Source organism: Battus philenor, unplaced genomic scaffold (assembly GCF_028537555.1).
Source record: "Battus philenor isolate CCGP_79_NKW_IND1 unplaced genomic scaffold, ilBatPhil1.0.hap1 SCAF_27, whole genome shotgun sequence".
Taxonomy (NCBI): domain Eukaryota; kingdom Metazoa; phylum Arthropoda; class Insecta; order Lepidoptera; family Papilionidae; genus Battus; species Battus philenor.
Window position 1 is genome coordinate 11,525,377 of NW_027181690.1, and position 20,866 is coordinate 11,546,242.

A 20,866-nucleotide genomic window follows, 5' to 3' on the forward strand; every position below is an offset into this window, starting at 1 on the left:
TTAAGTATCATATAGTGTGACTTTATTCTAAGCGAATGATTTGATTATTTTTAGTCCTCTTACATCATTTGTTATTTTCTTACATACATGCTTTTTGATAAATAAATCCATTTTGTCTTCGGTTTGTATTTAAACATCATCATGAAACTAAAAACAGATATGTATCCACAGTCAACTAACGTGGAAAGCGCCTAAAACTACTCGAGTTTATGATACCGGCTCGGTGTAAAATAATGTTTTGATAAAAACGTCAAAACATGTTACAATTTTTATACAAACAATTATTCTTATATGTTTATAATTAAAATAAAATAATGTTATGTAAATATTATCAAAAGTTAAAGGAAAAATGCAAAAAAAATTGTTTTTGGCACTACGATATAAGCATTCAATTAATTTTAACGTTTAAACTATCATGGCGTCAGCCAATTAGGTCACTCATCATGTAATTGCGACTTTTGACACCGACAGTCTATTACCAGAAAAACTGCCGCTTTACCTGGGCTGTCCAATTCGTCTGGGATTTCCCTTAGTTATTAAAATGAATTATACAGTATAATTAATTACTGGTGTAAATGCTTAAATTATTTATTTTAGTGAAACATACTGTGATAATATCAAGTTATATTTCCGCTTGTAGGTGATTTAAAATATGTAGAGAAACTAAAGTTTTTAGCTAACAAATGAGCTATACATTCACACCTTCAAAGCTTATTAATTTAGATAAATTCGTACACATATCGTTTATAAAATAGCGCAGTAGTTTTCATTACAAAACGTTTTTATCTAAAATTTCTTATTCATTTACGAGGTTATTTCCGAGATTTCCGAATAGAAATTGTTTAATGCGTTTACATTTCGATGACGGATATTTGAATTTTCTTGATGCTTTAATATATTTTTTAGAAATTTATGTCTAATATTTAGTGTAGTTCTGGCAACGCGAATAATGTTAAACAACGATTTAAAAGGGTTCATTTGCTATTTGTAAAAATCTAGACACGTTCACTTTATGACATTACTTTTGCAACACCTGTTACAATATATTCGTGTTACTCACAGTTGTTCTGTCCGCTGGGAGTTGAGCAGAGTGTATGGGATTCCGTGTGTCCAGGAATATTATCGGACCTCCACAGCACCCTCACTATTTGGCAGTAGGCGATCATCATCAGGAGCAGCGGAAACCTGTCAAATTTAAAGTTACACATGTTATAGTAGGAACGACATATGATTTATTTAAGTTATTTATATGTTAGCAGGTACGAGAATTACCAATGCGAAGAAAAACAGTTTTTCACCCCTTTTTCAGTGATTACCGTCAGTGGCAGCTAAGTATAAAATGTGGACGATGGGCAGCAAACTATTTCAAATATCAGAAACAGAAATGACAAGATCCCTACGAAAGTAACCACGCTTATCAACCAATTATAAAACAGAATTGGCAGAAGGTGCACATAGCGTACAACAGATGGTTACTACTGCCTTAAGGTTGCATGCACCTTCACACCAGTACTATAGTAAATCTATAAGCGAGGTCCTGGAGCTGATATTTCAATTGGATCTTTCAAGGAAGTAATTGAAGCAATATAAATTATAAATTGTGGCGTACGTGTAAAGGAAAAGCGCCTTTATGATGTGCCACTTGAGGTCACTTTCATCTGACCACGTGGAAGCGCACTGCATGAAGTACTGCACGTTGAACCGCAACTGCATGTTCTTCTGCACCTGCAGCACCACGAACTCGGGGATATCTGCATGAACATAAATGTAGATAACTAGCTGAACCATGTCCGGTCAGTTATTGTGCAACCGAAACTGCTGTACCGCGCCTTAGGTAAACACTCGGGGGTACTGAGGGGAAATGTCTGTCGCTTCGTTCCGTCAGTTAGCTGTTAACGCTTGGAGACGTTTATGCTCTTTTATTTCCACCCCCAACCGTGCTTTTTTGAGGTGCATTACAGCAGTTTCATTAAAACTGTAATAGTTATTATCTTCACTACAAATTGTCAATAGCCCTTGCTCAGACCTTCCTAATACCTTTGCTTATATTATTCGATATATTTCACGGCTTTCAAAGAGTATTTAGAAACCACGTTAATAATTCACTGTATCCATAACAGATAAGAGGAAACATTTTCAAATTAAGAACTCTCTGGTGTCTAAGTCGTAAGCCAGATGTTTTTTTATATGCGATCACTTTTCCCTTAAATTTTTCTCTTGTTTTAATGTGGTCTGATCTCTCTGATATGATGTATTAAGTAAATTGTTGTGTCATATATAGAATACATATCAGAACAATTATTTATACGAAACTTTTAATGTAATTTTAATTTATGTGTACTGCTGGTATACCTAAATAAATATTATATAAGATCAGATTAAGAATGCATTGAAAAAATATTTTAAAAGTTTCAATTGCGGCATTTGAGCCATCAGCATGTAGTTCTTTCGAGTTAAATAATGCAATAAAATCGTACAATACCACCATTGCGTTTGAAAGTATACTTACATTTTAGTCATTTGATTTTTTTCTTAAGAAGGATTTAATTGGTTACGGAACAAGGCTATGGTAGCGGACAGTTATGATCCATTACAATATTAACACTAACGAACTATGGTTACACTAAAACTTTAATATACCCTTTGGTGTAATTCACCCATTGATGTCGTCGACGTTTCAGCCTATAGACGACAACTGCAAGGAATTTGGCACATGGTTGCGATTATGGTGTACGTGACCTATAAATATCTTTTGGGGAGACCTATGCCTTGCAGTGGGCATCTAAAGGCTGTAAAATAGTACATTCTTTATCCTTGCATGATTCAACCTTTCCTTATATCTCTGTGTTTGGCACTAATCGGTGTAACATAACTGTACAATCCTGAAGATGCCCCGTTGAGGGGTGAAACACCTGTTGAGTGATTTAACGGTGGCAGTTGTGTAATTCGCATTATTTGCCGCATGCACATTTATCAGCGGGCTGGCGGGCGGTGCACTTTGTTGCACGACTACCACTGCATAAAGTGGCTAAATATTGGTCCTTTTCTTACTTAGGATGGATTACCGCAAATCACTCCCGATTTTTTTAGTGATTACTTTAGCAGCTGTCTTTGAATAGTAAGGAATAATTTATTTTTGCTGTCTTATGATCTAAAATATTTAATCTGTAGCACAACGTTTTTATTTGTTCTAAAGTATCATATACCTAGTTAAAGTTTACGTAAGTTTCAATTGGAAGAGCCAATTCATCTTGTCTTGATAGAACTTTAATAGAATTTAAAAGTAATAACGTATTAACTAATGTATTTCTCGAAGTCCTTTTTTACAAACATTATTAATATTTGCCTGTCTTTCGTTATTGTTTCAAATTTCTTTCGCAAATTAGTTTGTAAGAAATGACTTGGTTTTTGGACTCCGAGATTATTCAGTTTTGGATCTTTTTTTACAATTTTTTAAGCTAGGAAGATTAGTTATACAAATCCATGAGTACTTTTTGATTTTAAGTATACGGTCAAGCCGACCACTTCCTTATTCAACTTCAAGGTACTGCCTGATATTATTAAATGAAATACGCAACGAAACACAGTGGAGTTATCGTATGGATGTCGGTCTTATCGTTGCAATGTATTGGTGCAATGCATATGTCACCTTCACCGACTAGACTCCTCTCTCTGCTTAACGACATTTCAAATCAGAGTTCCCCAAACTTTTTTGTGTCGTAGACCCCTTGCCATGTTTTTCCGTGTTGGGTAGACCCCCTACTTACCTGATATTGATTTCCTGTAAATTTTTAACTGTAGTGAAGTTTAGTGTTAAAAACTTAAAGTAAAAACACATGTTAATTTATACATTTATTAATTGAATTTAAATTAAAACTACCCAAAATAAAATTTTGTATCCATTATGTAAAATATACGTAACATTAAATAAACTATAAATAAAATAACATAAGCAATAAGTCAATATTTTTAGTGAGAAGTATGAATCTGATGCTTTAATAAAAAATTATCAACATTTGGCGTCAATTCAATCTGTTTTATATATTATAATATAGTATGATGTAAGTAAATAGGTGCTATTAGTGTATGTGTTGAGATTTACTATCGTGGACCCCCATTTTCATTTCATGGACCCCCAAATTTTTTTTCGCTGACGTAGACCCCTTGCAGGTTGGCATAGACCCCTAGGGGTCGATAAAGACCACTTTGGGAATCACTGTTTTAAATGATCCTACCTATACTGCTTCAGGTCAGTTACAAAAATAAGATAAAAGTGCTCGCTCTAGACATGTTTAAATCAGCAGGGTGGAACAGCCTTTACCAACGGAGCCCTGAACACCACAGGTGGGCAATTTGATTGTTAAGGAGGCATTTAAAATGGACTCGATACAAGTTTAACTTTTTCGTTTTAATATAAAAAATGATATACGTTACATAAGAGGGCTTAAGGATTTAAAGGTAAGACGTGGTAAAAAAAAGGTTGGTAAACAGGTGTAGAGCGATTTCGCTGCCATACCTCTCGCCACACCACATACAAATTCAATATTAATTTATTTCTAGTTATTTTGTTAATCACGTCGCCTAAGTTGTGAAGTATTTATAAATACACGATGATTGATTATTAATGTAAAACCTTTAAAAGGGTTGATGGCGTAGATTATTTGTTAAGCTTAAAACTTTTTACACTTATCATCCTTTATAAAGTGAACACTCTGAAGTATGTTCGATTAATTTAATTTTTTAATTAGAATGCGACTGCCCGATGACTTTAAGCATAATAAACTCTATAATCATAGCCTAAAAAAAGTATTTTTATACAATATGTTATTAATTTTTTATAAAATCATTGTTTTTTTGTAATATACTTCAATTGAAAGCAAATGTGGTATGTATTTATCTATTTAAGGCACTGTAAGTGTATTAGTCGTGGATGTTTCAATATCTTGGAAAATAGCAATTAGTCCGATCTAAAAGATGTAACCGCCATATTTTGTAATACTAAGTTATATCAATATAAAATACTTCTCAGTGAGAGTATGTTATTATAATGTAAATTATAGTATTTTAAAAACACTACCACACACAACCACATTAGTCATTTCGTTTTCACGACTTTATAAAATTGAAACCACAGTGCAGTGTAATGCGGCTAACAACTCATTTAAATCTATTTAGGTAATGTGGTAAAACAATTATTTGGACACGTGTAGCTGTTCTACTACTAATCTCAATCAGTTCTCAATTCACAAGTCAGATATTCTTGGCTTGGAATTGAGAGAAAGATAGTAATGTAGACTTACTGAATAGTAAAGACAGCAACCAGATGATCAAGATCGCTGTTTTCGCGCGTCCGGTGGTCGACTTGAACTTGAGGGGAAAGCAGATGGCGTACCAGCGGTCCACCGAGATGAAGGTGAGCGTCAGCACAGACACCGTCACCGACACCGACTGCAAACGAACGTTAACTTTACAATACAACCTTTAAAACATAAGTAACTAACTGTCAAGTAACTCGACAACTTAAAACGTGAAGCGGCCACAGGAACATTGAGTAGCTAAATGGTGCTAAAAGTGGAAACACGCGAGAATGTAACACGTTATATTCCCAATAAAAACTCTCTCATTAGGAAAGTAACGATCCTGGGAAACTTCTGAGTTGTGTAGTCTTCTACAAAGTCATTAACGGTATAGTAGCACACAAACTTTTGATCTTTATTTAAATCAAGCAATGAAATATTCCTTTTTGAAAAAATAATCTTATTGATTAATCAACTCTTAAATACAAAAAATTTAGTTTTAGTTTCTTTACGAAAGTTGTACATACGTATGTGTCCATGTTGTGCAGTTTTTAGAAAAATCGGTAATAAGTCTTTGAATGAATAAATTGGAAATGAAAATGAGTTCAGTCATCACTATTTCAACAGTAGAATGTCTACTGTTAGATATATTGTTACAACTACAAGATCAGTTAAAATCAGTCAACATTCAGCATTTCCCAACGAACTTAAGAAGGTCATCTGACCACCTTCTGGGTGAACTTCCTGCGCCTGCAGACTGCTGGAAAATCTAAATTAACAATATTTAAGAATGATCACTTTATTGACAAAATAGAGAAAGAGGAATCTACACAACTTGTGTGTTGTCGATGATGATGATTTATGATACTATTACTTTTTTAGTGGTCTCCACTATTATGGACCTCTTGTACAACTCCTACATTGGGTTCATAGGGACAGATTTTCCTTTTTTTATTTTATTGCTCTTCTTACGTGCTTCTTAATAATTCTCACTTGTCGCATTATTTTCTATTCCTGACTCTCTCATTTTGAACTTTATTGGTAAGGTCGCACAGTCGCCTAATGAGCTATTGAGAGAGCTATGCACGAGTTTCCTCTATGAGATCTAATCAGCAATGAGAAGTTCCGTAGATGAACGAAAGTGCCAACATGCAAGTTGAAGTAACAGCGGGGAGGCTGCACTCCACCGTCAAGCACTATATAGAATATCTACACATAGGGTGGAAAGGCGACTTTATTGAGATCATCGGAAAATGCTGGATGTATTTATCCGTTCCTATTGGAAATCTGTGTGTGAGGACCATTTCCAGCAGTGGGCGTCCTATGTCTGAAATGGTTTTTAAGATTCCTACTTTATATCTGATTCTTATAAGTCTATTAATTCATACATAAGTATTTAAAGTCCAAATTGTGTGATTATTGTCTCAAATAAAAACATGATGTTTTATTGGTACTTTACGTCGAGCTATGAATGTGTTACAACTGATAGAGACAGGATACGTATAGCATTAACGTTCTATGGCTTATACGACGATGTTGATGAATTTGGTAAATACTAACCTGAAAGTAGAGAACGATTCGGCACATGGCGGTGCCGAAGAACCAAGTCTCCGTGACGTCCCACAGCACGGTGGGTGGAAGGCATATCAATATCACCATGAAGTCAGCGACCGCTAGGTTCACAATGAAGTAATTGGTGACCGTCCTCATGGAGTGATTCCTGTAGACCGCAACGCACACGAGGGCATTCCCTATCAATCCGATCACGAAGACGATTGCGTGCGTCGCAATGAGAACCCACTCATACGGCTGAGGGTATATGTAGTCGTTCAACATTTTCATGTATTCCTCTTTAGTCATGTTGCAATACTCGGGGTCACCTACGCACGGTTCCTCTGTGAAATTGTACTGATCGTAAAACTCGGTAGTTTCTTCGATTGTAAGATCTTCCTTAGTTTTATTTTCATTATCATAATTGGTTTCAACGTCTATTTTGATTTTAGTTCTATTTAGATATGTTAAATTTAAAATCTCTTCTTTGGTTATCTTTTTAGGTTCGTCGGTCATGTTTGATAGAGACCTTTTGTTTAATTTAAAATCGTTGGAAGGTAATTTCAAACTATCTTCATTAGAGTTAAGTGCCTCTGCTAGTAGACTATCCATTGGATCAATGAGAATAGATTCGTTTAAATATTTTCTTTGGAGACCCTCGTGGGCGCTGATGCAGAGGTGGCAAACAAGCAAGGTGGTCACCGTCCCGATTTGTATATGACGCGCCATGATGTCTTCTCAAATCATTATCTTCTTAAGTAATAATTAATGAAACAGTGATGACGTCAGCAACAGCCATGTTTACAAGTTTGTCGTTTCGCTGAAGATGTCACACCATCTGCGAGATAAAAAAGTACAATTAAAATATTCTATTTATTTAATGTTTTTATAAGTTCGAATTATAAACAAAGTTTAATGATAATAAACAAAAAAGAACGATGGCCGGTCTTATCACACGAGGAAATTTTTACAAACAACTATAATATAGAAACAGTAGAAGTATAAATAACGGGTAGTTACTTGTACAAAACATACATATATACAAACGTATAAACATATGTACATATGTATATAGCATGTATATTATGATAAATATAACGGTATAAAACATTTTATAAATATAATAATAAATAAAAACATTAAACGGACTTGGACCGAACTTGCCTTATTTTTAAATCAATTTTTCCTTAATCTCCTTAATTTCATTAATAAAACCAGGTCTTAGCTAACTTTTACTAGGAAAAGCAAATATTTTTACCAAATTTAAAGTTTCTAAGTCATATAGTTTATAAAATATCGTGATGAGTCAGAACAAAAAAATCTCATATATATATAGATACAAAGAAGTTATCTACTTTATATAAGACAATTACAAAACAATCAAGAAATAATAATAACATAAAATAATAAAAATTCAAATAGTATTTTTTTACTAAATACACAATTTATTACATTTCATATGACGTCAAGTTCAGACTACGACCAGTAAGTATAATGCATACCGCAATACACAATCATAAACATATGTGAAAATGTCTGATTTTTAAAATTAAGAACCTAAATTTTTATATAGAACACTAAGCAAAGTAATTTCAAGTCGCGTGTCTTCTAATGCAAGGCACTGACGCTTGAAAAGAGGCTGCAGTGATTAGTTAAAATATTGTATTTGCACAAATGACCATTGTGATCGAAAGACTCTCTAGTAGCGCATACATGGGTATTATCTTCTCTACTAAAATACCGCAATGTCTAAAGACGACGGATTTTAAATGTGTTGACAGTGATGACATATGGAAACAAGACTTGGTCCCTTGCGATGGCTCACCAGAATGTTCGAGATTGTTCGGAGGTTCAAAGAACACACGTCACTGAAGTAGCACGTGCAGTAGGAGGGGCACATTACCGTGCAACCAGCTGCTGTGCAGAAATGTGGCATGAAAGAATAGATTGAAAGAATATGTGAAGAACGAAAGGAGAGAATGGAAATAATAAATAACTATGTGAAAAAATTAATTGGCCGTAAAGTCCCTGTCCCACCAAAGATGGGACAGGGACTTTACGGCCAATTAATTTTTTCAAGGGGTACGAGAGGCCCCCAATAGCGGGGGCCATAAAAAAAAACAGCTGCTGTGATCAAGAAGCCCTCGGGAAGCAGTAAATATCCGGTTACGGGCTGCACAAGACCGGTCTTCGTGGTAATATCGCCTATGCCTTGCAGTGACAGACAAGATCACAAGTGAAAAGATTATTTTTTAAATTCCTTTTAAACTGGCCTGTTATAAAAACTTTAAATGTGTCTTTAATATACAGTAACTCTCTTTCAGTGAAAAAGTCACGTAGGCTATGGTCGCAGAGAGTTGTCATCTTAATTTGTTTCATCCGCACTTTGACACGGCGCCTCGCCTACAGGAGTCTGTTTGTTCTGTCAAGTTAAATATTCGCAGTACGCTGTAAGAATTTAATTTCCTCAAAGCGTTTCCGGCCTATACCCGGAAACACGAAGTCGTATTTTTTCTCGCGTGCTCGCGGCTATGATGTCGGTTTTCTGAGATTTCAATAAAGAATATATTAAACGGATATACATCTCATTAACTTGTAATAGACGGAAATTCGTTTTATGAATGTGAGAAGTATATATACACATGTATTGCTAAGATTAAAACATAAGAACAACTATTTTAATTGGTTATATTTTCTATTGCGCGTGAGCACTTGTTGCAGTGGGTTCGATTCCTGATATACAATTTTATATGTTACACTTTGTTCATTAAAAACACCGTATTGCCCTTCGCTCACATACAAAATTCCAGAGAATGGATCATAGATCATAGATCACTTTTGGAGAAGCCTTATGGCTGAAATTTCTCTTTTTTTCGTATCTACCTATTAAAATAAATTGTTGTTACCTATCACCGCAGATTTTGTGTTAATAGAAGGTAAATGCCCGTCACATCCCAATATAGTTTCAAAATGACTTCTTCATACAGGCTGGTTTGAAATAGGTGTGAAAGCTTTATATTTTTTGACAAATAAGCTGTATGTAACTTTAAATGTTTTAGCCCATAACCAACCATCCTGTATATTTGTAAGCCGCGCGCCATAGTGTGTTCAGTTAAAACACATTTACGTTGAACCAAAAACACAATAAATAAGCGCAAACCGTCGATACAAGAATGCGATTGCGTTTGTTTATTCATTTCCTAGCCAAATGTAAACGCAACGCAAATCGGAATGCATTACGAAAATAATAATTCTTTTAAAATTTACACCGGAGTTATTTCTCCACTTTATATTATTTATGGACGTTCGCGGGTTATTTTGATAATTGCAATGTACATAAAGATCCCAAGCGCCGATGCAATAGGTAACACAGTATCAGGCTACGAAAAATATTGTTAAAGCTTCCTTTTTATACATATTTACTTCTTCTTCTTTTGTTTATTTTTTTTATTTTTAATGGTTCCTATGTTGAGGGCCGCTCGTTTCCCTTTTCTTATTTTGGGGATTTTTACAAATGTTTCTATTTTCATCTTCTCTCCCATCCTTTACAAATTCTCTCTTTCTTCCTTCTTTCAAAGGCTTTATCTTCTTCTTTTCAGTCGATGGATGCTCACTGCAAGGCATACGTCTTCTCCAAAGGTCTCCACGATGAGTCGTTCTGAGCTGTACGCATCCAGGGAATTCCCCCGACCTATGCCGTCGGTCCACCTAGTCGGGGGCTTCCCCACGTCGCATCTACCTACTCGTGGTCGCCACTAGAGAACCTTTCGGCACCAACAGCCATCGGTTTTTTTTCTCAAATTTCCAAAAAGACGGCAATAATTAAATTCGCTGATCACTAAGTGATGAATCACATTCCATGATATACATACATTACAATCATCGATATAGATTCAATTCAGATTGAAACTTGTTTAAAAATAATGTTTAAAATACATTGAAGTCATCTTAAAATAAAACTCTTCTGATTTTATTGTGGACTCTTTTTAGATCAGGGTGCATTTGGAATCCTTGTAGCGTTAATTTCAGATCCCATTCTACTACTTCTTAAGCCTGCATTTTCGTCGGAGTGATCAAAGTGATTTTTCTTCACGAGTATCTCGCACAGAAGTCCGTACATTCAATGTCTATATTACTTTTATATGTCACCCCTCAAAGACCGTCTCTTTATACATGATCTTTTATTTTTTTTAAATAACATCGAATGGTCAAATCTCTTTTGGGACCTCCGTAGAGTTTATTTAGCTGCAGATTCCATGGCATTTGTCTCGATTTCCCATAAAAGCCTCCCTGCGTGGTCCCAATTATCGGACATGTTCACAAACACTTCCGCTCCGTGAGCTCAGTTCCAATGAAGCTGAGAAAGCCTTCAGGCCAATAGCATCAACATAAGCTGAGAAAACGTATTATTGAACAAACATTTGGTTGCAATCTCATATTTCACGAATGTGGCAGTTCTTATGACAGAATATTTGAACAATTGCCTTCCATCGATATTTTTTGCTTTTATAGAGTCTTAAGAAACCACATTAATAATTCACTGTACGCATAACAGATTATTAATTTTAATTTAGTAATTTTAAGTACACAGGCTTGATGAAGATTGTGCGCCGGAGGAAACAATTTCAAATTAAAACCTCTTTTGGTGTATAAAGTAAGCCACATGTTTCCTCTAACGTGCGATCATTTTTCACATCAATTTATTTTTTGATTTAATATGGCCTGATCTTTCTACAATGATTTACATAGTCAATTTTTAATACAGTGTCACCTATAAAACACATAATAGAACCATTATTCATACGGTAACTTTTAATGTACTTTTAATTCATATGTACTGCTAGTGTACATAAATAAACAAACGATTAAATATAATTGTGAGTTGATAATAATAATAACAAATGAGTAACGCGACCTATTAATAAAACTTTATTATTTTTAAATATTAAAAGGAGACATTGTAGTGATAATCAAAGTAATTTTATTCGTATTACAAATAACAGAAAAAGAAGTATTTATTTAAAAATAACTTCAACTCTCATGCATCTGTTTTTTGTTGAGTTTCTCTTAAACATCTTGCACTATTTGAGAAATGGTATAAGTGTTCATGGAATTGAATAGTTGTCGAATTCCTTGGAAATTTTATCTTTGCAATCAATTTCAAATGGAAAGATTTGTGTTGCAACTAAAAATTATTTTCTCTAGGTTTATACCGCGGCAAATTATGGCGGAAAGCTAGTATTCCAGATACAGAAATTCCTGAAAAAAGCAGCCGCACAAGAGAACGGATCACTATTAAAATCGATTATTTATATTTCAATATGTGCTTATTGATAATTTTAATGTTGACGTCGACTCTGATAAAAGGAAAAAAGATATTGTGTACTATGGAAGACGAGAACGAAAATAAAAATTGTAGTGAAAAAAAAATTATTAACAAATACAAAAGCCTGTTCCCAATAAAATAGGGGGTAGAAGGAGAGGTCCCCAATAGCGGGGGCCATAAAAAAATTGCCACTTCAGATGAGCAATACTTCGAGCTACGTCAGTGATCTTTGTTCTTCTGCGGTTCTCCTCGTTCCTCCCTCGTAACCTGAGATTCAACTAGGCTATATGGTTTAATGTTATTAGTCAATGACTTAGTTTCTAACTATATGTTAAATGCAGTAATTACGATTTGTTTCTACGCCTTCCAAATCAGTATTTATTTACGTTACAATTTTTACATCTCAGTTCAAACATTTTTCACACACACGGTAATAAATCTCTCTTCGAAGTTAGATAATAAACACAGTGCGCACGGACTGTCTTCATTTTACAGTTCGTAAAAAATATTTTCGCGCGTTCGATATTCGAAATGTTATTCTTAATTTAAACAATTTGGTTGCACAACTTTTCTTTATTTATGAAATCTAAATTCCATTAGCGTCCGTTCCTTTGTTTTTATACTAACAGTTAACATTTCTATATATTTACTTTTTAAACGGTTTTATTTAGTTTGACCCGTACGGAATTAATTTGTTTATTTATTTGGATCAAAATTAGAAATTGAAATTTAAGCACCTTCCCGTTGTCAGATTGATCTGAAATTTGGTACACACATTTAATTTAGATGACAATACAATATAATAAAATCAATAACATTATAAATCTAAGATGGCCGCCTACAAAATGGCGGATTACATATTTTTCCTTAACCCCGTCAATATGGGTGTCAAATGAAAGGGCTATACTAGTAAAACACGAAGATTATGTCAAAATTTAAAATTCAAGATGGCCGCCGTTCCAATATGGCGGACTAGGTACATTTTTTTCACAGCCACCACAATATGGGTATCAAATAAAACCGTTTAACTCAAAAGTTTTTTAAATGTATTTATTTCTGAGTTCATTTAGTTAGTTACTCGTCTCTTTTACTATTTTCTAACTAAAATCTTAAACTATTTTAAACTAAATTGAAGCAATAGCTAATAAACTAATCATTATTATTTATTCCCGAGTTTCTTCATTCTTCTTCTCCGCAACTATAACATCTTGCAAAACGGAGCATAGCCAAAAATAAAATAGATAGAAAAATAAATCGATAAAAATTTGACAAACAACAAGAGTTCTGTTAAAAGTTCCAATATTGAATTAACTAATTTTATCTCTATCTATTTATTTATTATTTTTTTAATTATAAGTATCTTATTTCTTTTTACAATGTCGAGGTTTTAAAAATACGTTTCGCGCGACCATATCCTCTCCACTATTCCATATTGTCACCATCCACTCTATATTGGTATCCTAAGGTTGTGTATTCGCCACATCGATGAATCTTGTGATCGCATCTTGAGTCTCGTAACGTGATATTACTACCACCCTATGATGGACACTTTTATCCAGGCTGAGGGTATCTGATGTTCGACGGACGACAGCCTCGCTCTTTGCCCCCTGAGCCTCGGGGACTTCTACTTCAGCATGAAAATTCGTTAAGCTCCATGGTTAATTTGTTTATCTACGGATCTTATATAATATTCTGGAGAAATCTCGAGCATTGCCCTCTCTACAGCTTGTTGAGCGACTTTGAGCTGACCAATGAGGATATAAATAAAAGACCATGTTCATGAACTGTAGACCACCATTGGTATCTCGCACAGGTTGTATGCTATGGTCCGTGTGCGAGTTGATGTGTCCTAATTTTTACAAATGGTGATAGATATACTCCATTGATTATGGAAAATTAATTCTTTAGGTATCTATAATTTAAATGTTAAAGGCACATTTGGTGCTATTTAAAAAAATAAACGCAGGTTTACATTATCACATTACTTTTGCGCCACCCGTCATAGAATAATAAGATGTTTTATTAATGTCTAAATTTAAATTTCATTCGACTTCAAATTTAACGTAGAGAAATTATAATATCAACTGATGGTTTTGAATAAAAACCACGAGTAAAACCTTTTCTGGTGTAGTACGTGGATTTACCAAAGCTTTTGAATAAACAGCGAGGCAAAATACGACCGAAAATATAATATTGTACTAGATAAGGATAAAGAGGATTTAGTTCCTAGTACTGGATTATTACATACCGACGCATTGACCCAGTTTTGCCAAAAACATATGCACTGTGGTGGCCGGGGTATTTACCGCCTTGTCATTATTATACTTTCAAATAATATTGTGTAGTCGCAATCCAATATTAAAAACAAGTAAATAAAATTGATTTCATACCTATTGGTTTAATGTTTATTTATAATAAACTAGTTGTGCTCCATGACTTCGTCCGCCTGTTATTATTTTTTTTACTTAGTTTTTTTTTTTTTGTTTTTGTTTATATATGTCATCATTTGTTCGTTGTTTTCGTTTCAATATATGAAATTTAATGGAATGACAGTGGCGCCATCTATCGAAAATTTGTCATACCAAATTAGAAACGGCGGACTCATGCACAACAACTTTGCTAAAGACTATCACATGATCAAAAGTACAATTTATGGTTATATAAAGAACATACAGACAGACATTACCTTCTATATAAATATATAGAGAAAGATTTCTTAAGAAAATAAATTTTCTACTTTATTTCGGAGAGATTTCAATAATCACGTCTTTTGATTACAATATATTACATATACGAACTGAACTGAATGTACCATAGATAGGACTAAGGTCGGGATTTCTTAACGACATCGGATTAAAAATTTAAAATGGCAATTGAAAGGCAGACCGCATTTTGCGCAAAGCACGTACCTACTGACGCCTTAACATCAGACGAGATAGAGGTCACTTTGACCTCTAGTCTATAAAAAAAAACATATCAGTCTTTCATGAAGGCTAATTTAGATCGGTTTGAAGCCTGTGAATTTTCCACCGGCATTGTCAAGGTCATCTGTCCACCTTGTAGGCTCGACTCAACAACCTTAGGGCTCCAGCAGTCATCAGTTTAGCGCTACGTAGCCTGTTCACTGCTACACCATCTTGTCAATATATTTGGCTATGTCGGAGTGTACAACTTTGTTGAATAGTAACTGAAAAAATCGCCTACGTTCGTGTATAAATAATCGAATCATATCTGGTTCATTTCGATAATCTATAGCCATGGGCACGGCTCCAATATCAAGAATTTGATTGTGTTATTGGCTCGATATATGTCGGTCGGAATATTTTTCGGGATATTTTTTTATCTTTTGGTATGGTTTTTATGTAACTAGTTTATGTGTATGATGAAGTAAAACAAAAATCGAGTCTTTCATTGAACTTTGTTTTACATGATTAGAACAAAACGATATAACACATTAATAATTTAAATATAATACATTGCACAATTTATTGGCTTCGCAAAGAAATTATTTTATTCAAAATGACTGATCTTTTATGATCACAAAACGAATTTAGAGTTTGAAATGCAATTAACTCATTTAGCACTGTAAAATTTTTTTAACGGCACTATATTTCTTGTAAACTTAATGATAATTTATATATCTAGTATATATGCGTATAAATGTTAATAAACATGTGGAAATAGCCTTTTTTGGTTCCATAAATTTAGCAGATTTCTGTGAACAATTGTTTACTGTTTTACAATACACTGCAGTTATATATCCCTAAATAATAAAGTTATAATTTGACCAGTGTGTATTGTTGATAAGGGAAATGACGTTGCGTCATATAAAAATATACAAGATCAATAGAGAGCAATAAAGAGAGCTATGCAAAGAGCTCCAGTATCAAAGAAGCTGACGTAGCTTGAAGAATTGTTTGTCCGAAGTGGCAGTGAAGGGGGAGAATCAAAACTCATGAATAAGGCCGTTGTAACCGAAGGGTTCTGGAGTGAAGACCACATGCTAGTAGACGCGGCGTGGGGGACCCTCTAGATGGATCGACGCTATACTTAAGAATGCGTGAAGTCACTGGACATTGGCAGTGCAAGACTAGCTTGTAGCGGTCCTTTTGGGTAAACATAGGCTTTACAGTATGCGTTTATGGGATGACATGATAATGATGATATTTAAAAAGTTTGTTCAACAAAAAGTTGTAAAATAATCGTCTTACAGTGCAAAGGTTCTATTAAGTGATATTTAAGCTTTGGAATGAAATGATCCACTATTTAAACCCGTTAGAATTTGTAACCTCTTTTCAGGTCAGAATGCTTTTGAAACCCAAGTATCTTTATGTTAAAGGATGCTATTATAGAGGGTTTGATTTTCTTGTTTTTCTATCAAATTAGGTCCTACTAGCTTTCTTCCTAAGGTGTACTCAGGCGAGCACTATAAAAGAACGTTACTTAAGAGTGTTATGAATAAATTTAAAATAATTAACTCTAATAAATATTACAAAACTGTGGACAGGCAAGCTTTGATATTGGGCGACTTAATAAAGTTAAACTGTGTAAAAAATGTGTTCAAATATTTTGTAAAAAGATGCGGAAAAGAATCAATGTTCTTCTTATAAAAATAATTAAAATAACCCTGCGACGAAGAGCATTCTCTGCATGATTTTGGCGATGCTATCGCAGGTTTTCACACGTCGTCTAAATTTTGGTTAGCTCTCATAGAAAGGGAAACTTCAAAGGGATAGTTTAAATTGCTACAACCACTAACTTAAGGTGTAGGAATTTTGACCTACTCTCCGGAATTTAGAAATGTATGGTTGTGCTCAAATATAACATTTCAAGGGGCATAGATAAAGGGTTCAATGAGTGTAGAGAGTTTTTTGAAAAACGAACGTTTGATAAAATTCGCCGGGGTCGTTTCGTTGACATCTATTTCTGTTAATAAAGAATATTTTGATTTTGATATTATCATATGGCCTGATTTACGAAAGTGATTTTTTTAATATTACTGTGTTTGCTTGAGGGTCTAGATGAAGGGAAAAATATTTTTTTTTAATTTCGTTGGAAAGAATATTATACAACCGTAAAATTCGTACAGCCAACCTATAAAAAAACCTAATAGTAATGTGAACATTCGGTTTAAAAGATTGGTATCAAAATTGAAACTCTAGGCTATTAAGGGTTATAACAGATATTTGACTTAATTGTATAAAATAGACGTCGGTGTCGTTTGGTTAAAAAATGCAGCCCCATACTAAACTGCTTTCGCTTGTCAGTCCAATTTGGAACGCGAAAGAAACATTATTCTAACTTCCACGTATCACAATACAGTTTATGTTAATTGTAAAATAGTTCTATCATTATTTACGTTTATTTACATTCTCGTCTTGTTTATATATTTAATTTATACTTACTGCCAAAATTTACGAACTTTAAAAATAAATATGTCTTGTATTTTCATGTAATAGAAAGGTATAAAGAACATTTTGTGCGAAAATCTTGATATACCTTCGTTTAACTAACCAGACATCAAGAAATATCTACTGCGGAATCTTTCGATGAGTTAGCTCAGTACATTGTCTTAAACTTCGAGGCATTTAATAGTCTGTAGCGCTTGGGCAGCGAATTCAAATAAAATTGTATACAAATCAATGTATAATTGAGTAAAAGTCTTATATTATTTTTATATATATAAACTAATTTTAGCTGTATTTATCTATAAGGAAAATTATATCTAAATACTGATGTTACTAGCAGCTGCGAGAAGAAAGATCCATATGAAATAGCAGCAAACTGTCTTCCAACTGACTGCGCTCACAAAAACACTCTATCATTACAAATCAAAATTAATCAAAAAATATGTAAAGTATAAATACTTATAATATTTTATCGTCTTTGTTTCAAACTTTTTAATGCCATTATTGTAATAAACATAATGTTATAAATTAACAATAGCGCAGATTATATAACAGAATTATTTCCATCACCGGTTGCACGTGGTCTGCGATGTTCGGTTGCCGCGCAGCCTTCAGTCCTCACCGAGAGGTTCTACGTAATTGCCGAGCCTGCCCTCCTGCCCTCCTGCCCTCCCAACTCCGGCGCAACCGCAATTAGCATGATTTCATATATTCTATAATCAACAAGTTACACGGTGTAATTCCGTTAATTATAATAAAACTGTTTTAACGAGAATTGTTTACGAGGTACAAAATGAAAGAAGTAAATTAAATATTGTAGCGAGTTTATTAATTATGTGGTATTTGTTGTGTTATTTGACCTGCGAACAACTCGGTTCCAACTGTCAATTCAATCATTACCAGGCTTCGCTTGTAATTACACAAAATATTCTTTTTATATTCCGCATAGGTTATAGATGCAAAAGCCTTAAAAAGTGAATTTATAGCTCATTTACTATATATGTGTATATATATATATATATAAGAATGTGCTATAAATCACAGGTCAGATAAAATTCAACAAAATTTAGTAGGAATATTTTAAAATAAAACAATAGAAATGTAAAACTAAAGAAAACCATAAAAAAAAAACGAAAATAAAAATGTAAATTCTACTTGTGGTACACGCGAAGTAAGGAAGGCGATGTAAGTATGAAAAATAAAAAGATGTAAAGAAGAAATTGAGAAGAACAAAGGACGAGGATGAATGGAATATAACTAAGTAAAAACTTATTAACAAACAATAATGCCCTCGTGTACCCAATACAGGTGGTGTACAAGAGAGAAAGAAAAACTGACTATTTTTTTGATTCCCTATAGCGGGAATAAATCGTAAAAACACGAGGAAAATAGTTAAAACAAAATCTCTTTAATTATATAAACCTCAGTTAAAGTTAATGTGTTTGTCCCTGAATATCAAATAGCTAATGGCATTATAAACTAAATAAATGATGTTACAGATCTTACTTAAACCAAAAAAATCATTATTAATGTCTTCCTGTGTGCGAAATAGAAAACTAATTTAGTAGTAATCAATAAACGTAAAATGATCATTCTGAATAATTTTATTCATTTTTTGTTGTACTGATAGAACGCAAATATTTCACACATGAATTCCTATTTCTCTTAGTCACACATAACTTGAGAACAACCTTATTTATTTCACTTACCTTTTTATAAATATTCCAATACTTCGTAGAGTTTTAATATGGAAAAAAAAAATAATATAATATATTTAATGATCACTGTTAAAACTGCGTATTTGACTGTTCGCTGTGAAGTTCGCGCGTTTGTCAGTATTTATAGGGTGGGCCATAAATTTTTGCACTTTTGAAACATGTGTAGAAATAAAAGTACAAATGCTATTTTGTTTATGATTTGTTTAACGTAATTATAATTTACTAAAATTTATTTTTTAAAAATTACATCGTCGAGATGTGCTCCGCCTCGCCGTTGGCACTCCTGTAATCGACTACGTAAACTTTGGAAACTTGCTATTTGCAAAAATTTTTGGCCCACCCTATACTAATTTCACACTTGATCAATAAATGAAGTGATCAATCTGAAATATGTTACAATAATTGATTTATGTACTGAAACGCGAATGAACACAATAGACGTCCTAAGACAGAAATTATGATTACGATTAGAATGCACCAGATGAATAACTTCTGGCTAAATCTAATAGAATAGCTAGTTTATATAAAGAATTGAAACTGGATTTACACACCGGACTCTAATACTAATGTAAGTGTGAAAAGAATAAAAAAGATTCAATAACTTTGTAGCTGAGCGGGTAAATCCAATAGCGAGGGACTTGAGCAATGGCGACTACGAAATAAAAGGAATTATCCCCCACTTTAGCAAATGGCGGCGCCCTTATCGGAGGCGTCGCGTACAGTCGGAGAGAAAAATGCGAGATCGAGGTATTACATACCTCCGCCTTGCGCCTCGCTTCAGTCGACAGATGAAAGCGAACCCACCCGACTGTACTTGCTTATTGGAGCACAACTATAAAGACAATTTGCCTTTTGACTTCGCAAATGTCGGGAGACGGTATTCAAAATTTTGCTGCCGCGGAAATGTGAACACTTTGATGTAGACAAACGACTTTTGTTCCATTCTTACATTTATTCGTACGTTTATGATGTTATTATTCGCCTACGATCGCGGTCACCGCTCATAGAATAGAAAACAGAATAATAAAAAACAAAGTCAGCTATTCAGAAAACTTTGAGGCAGCAGCATTAAAGTTGAGATAGTACAGTCATGATCAACCTTCAAGAATATGGCTGACTCGAGGTGTACGACTGTGTTCAGTGGAAATAAGCTAATTTTTAAGACTGCGGTGTATAGGTGAAGACCAGGGCTCCTAAAAGAGCCTCCAAACAATCGAGCTTTCAAACTTAAAACTCGTTTTAGAAACCTTCGGCGCTCTGCTTCCTCAAACCCGGGATAACCTTTTCCATTGACTTTTAATCGGACTGGCTTGCATCTGGCGTCTTTTGATAACCTTAACAAGGTATTAAAGAGTAAAATGAATGTAAATTTAAATCAAGAATCCTAGAGTGTAGGCGGTGAAAGTGAGACGATGTATGCAAAAGAATGGGAAGGAATGAAAGATAATGTGAAGTAAAGAAAGGAGAACGAAAGGTAAACAATAAAAAAGATGTAAGACGAATGGTAGACATTAAAGAGAATTAAAAAAAAGATTTCGTGAAAAAATATTATTATAAAAAAGATCC

General features: G+C 33.9%; 1 protein-coding gene across 1 annotated transcript in view; it reads right to left on the minus strand.

Annotated features, from left to right (window-relative positions):
* The window catches only part of LOC137925369 (orexin/Hypocretin receptor type 1-like), a 97,313-nt gene that overhangs the window by 11,471 nt on the left and 64,976 nt on the right, over nucleotides 1–20,866 (minus strand). Inside the window, exons 2-5 of the mRNA XM_068768799.1 lie at nucleotides 6,858–7,686; nucleotides 5,301–5,448; nucleotides 1,610–1,751; nucleotides 1,061–1,185 (exon numbers count right to left, since the gene is read on the minus strand). Coding sequence (XP_068624900.1) covers nucleotides 1,061–1,185; nucleotides 1,610–1,751; nucleotides 5,301–5,448; nucleotides 6,858–7,577 — 1,135 coding nt within the window. The 5' untranslated portion in view covers nucleotides 7,578–7,686. The remainder of the gene's footprint in view (nucleotides 1–1,060; nucleotides 1,186–1,609; nucleotides 1,752–5,300; nucleotides 5,449–6,857; nucleotides 7,687–20,866) is intronic.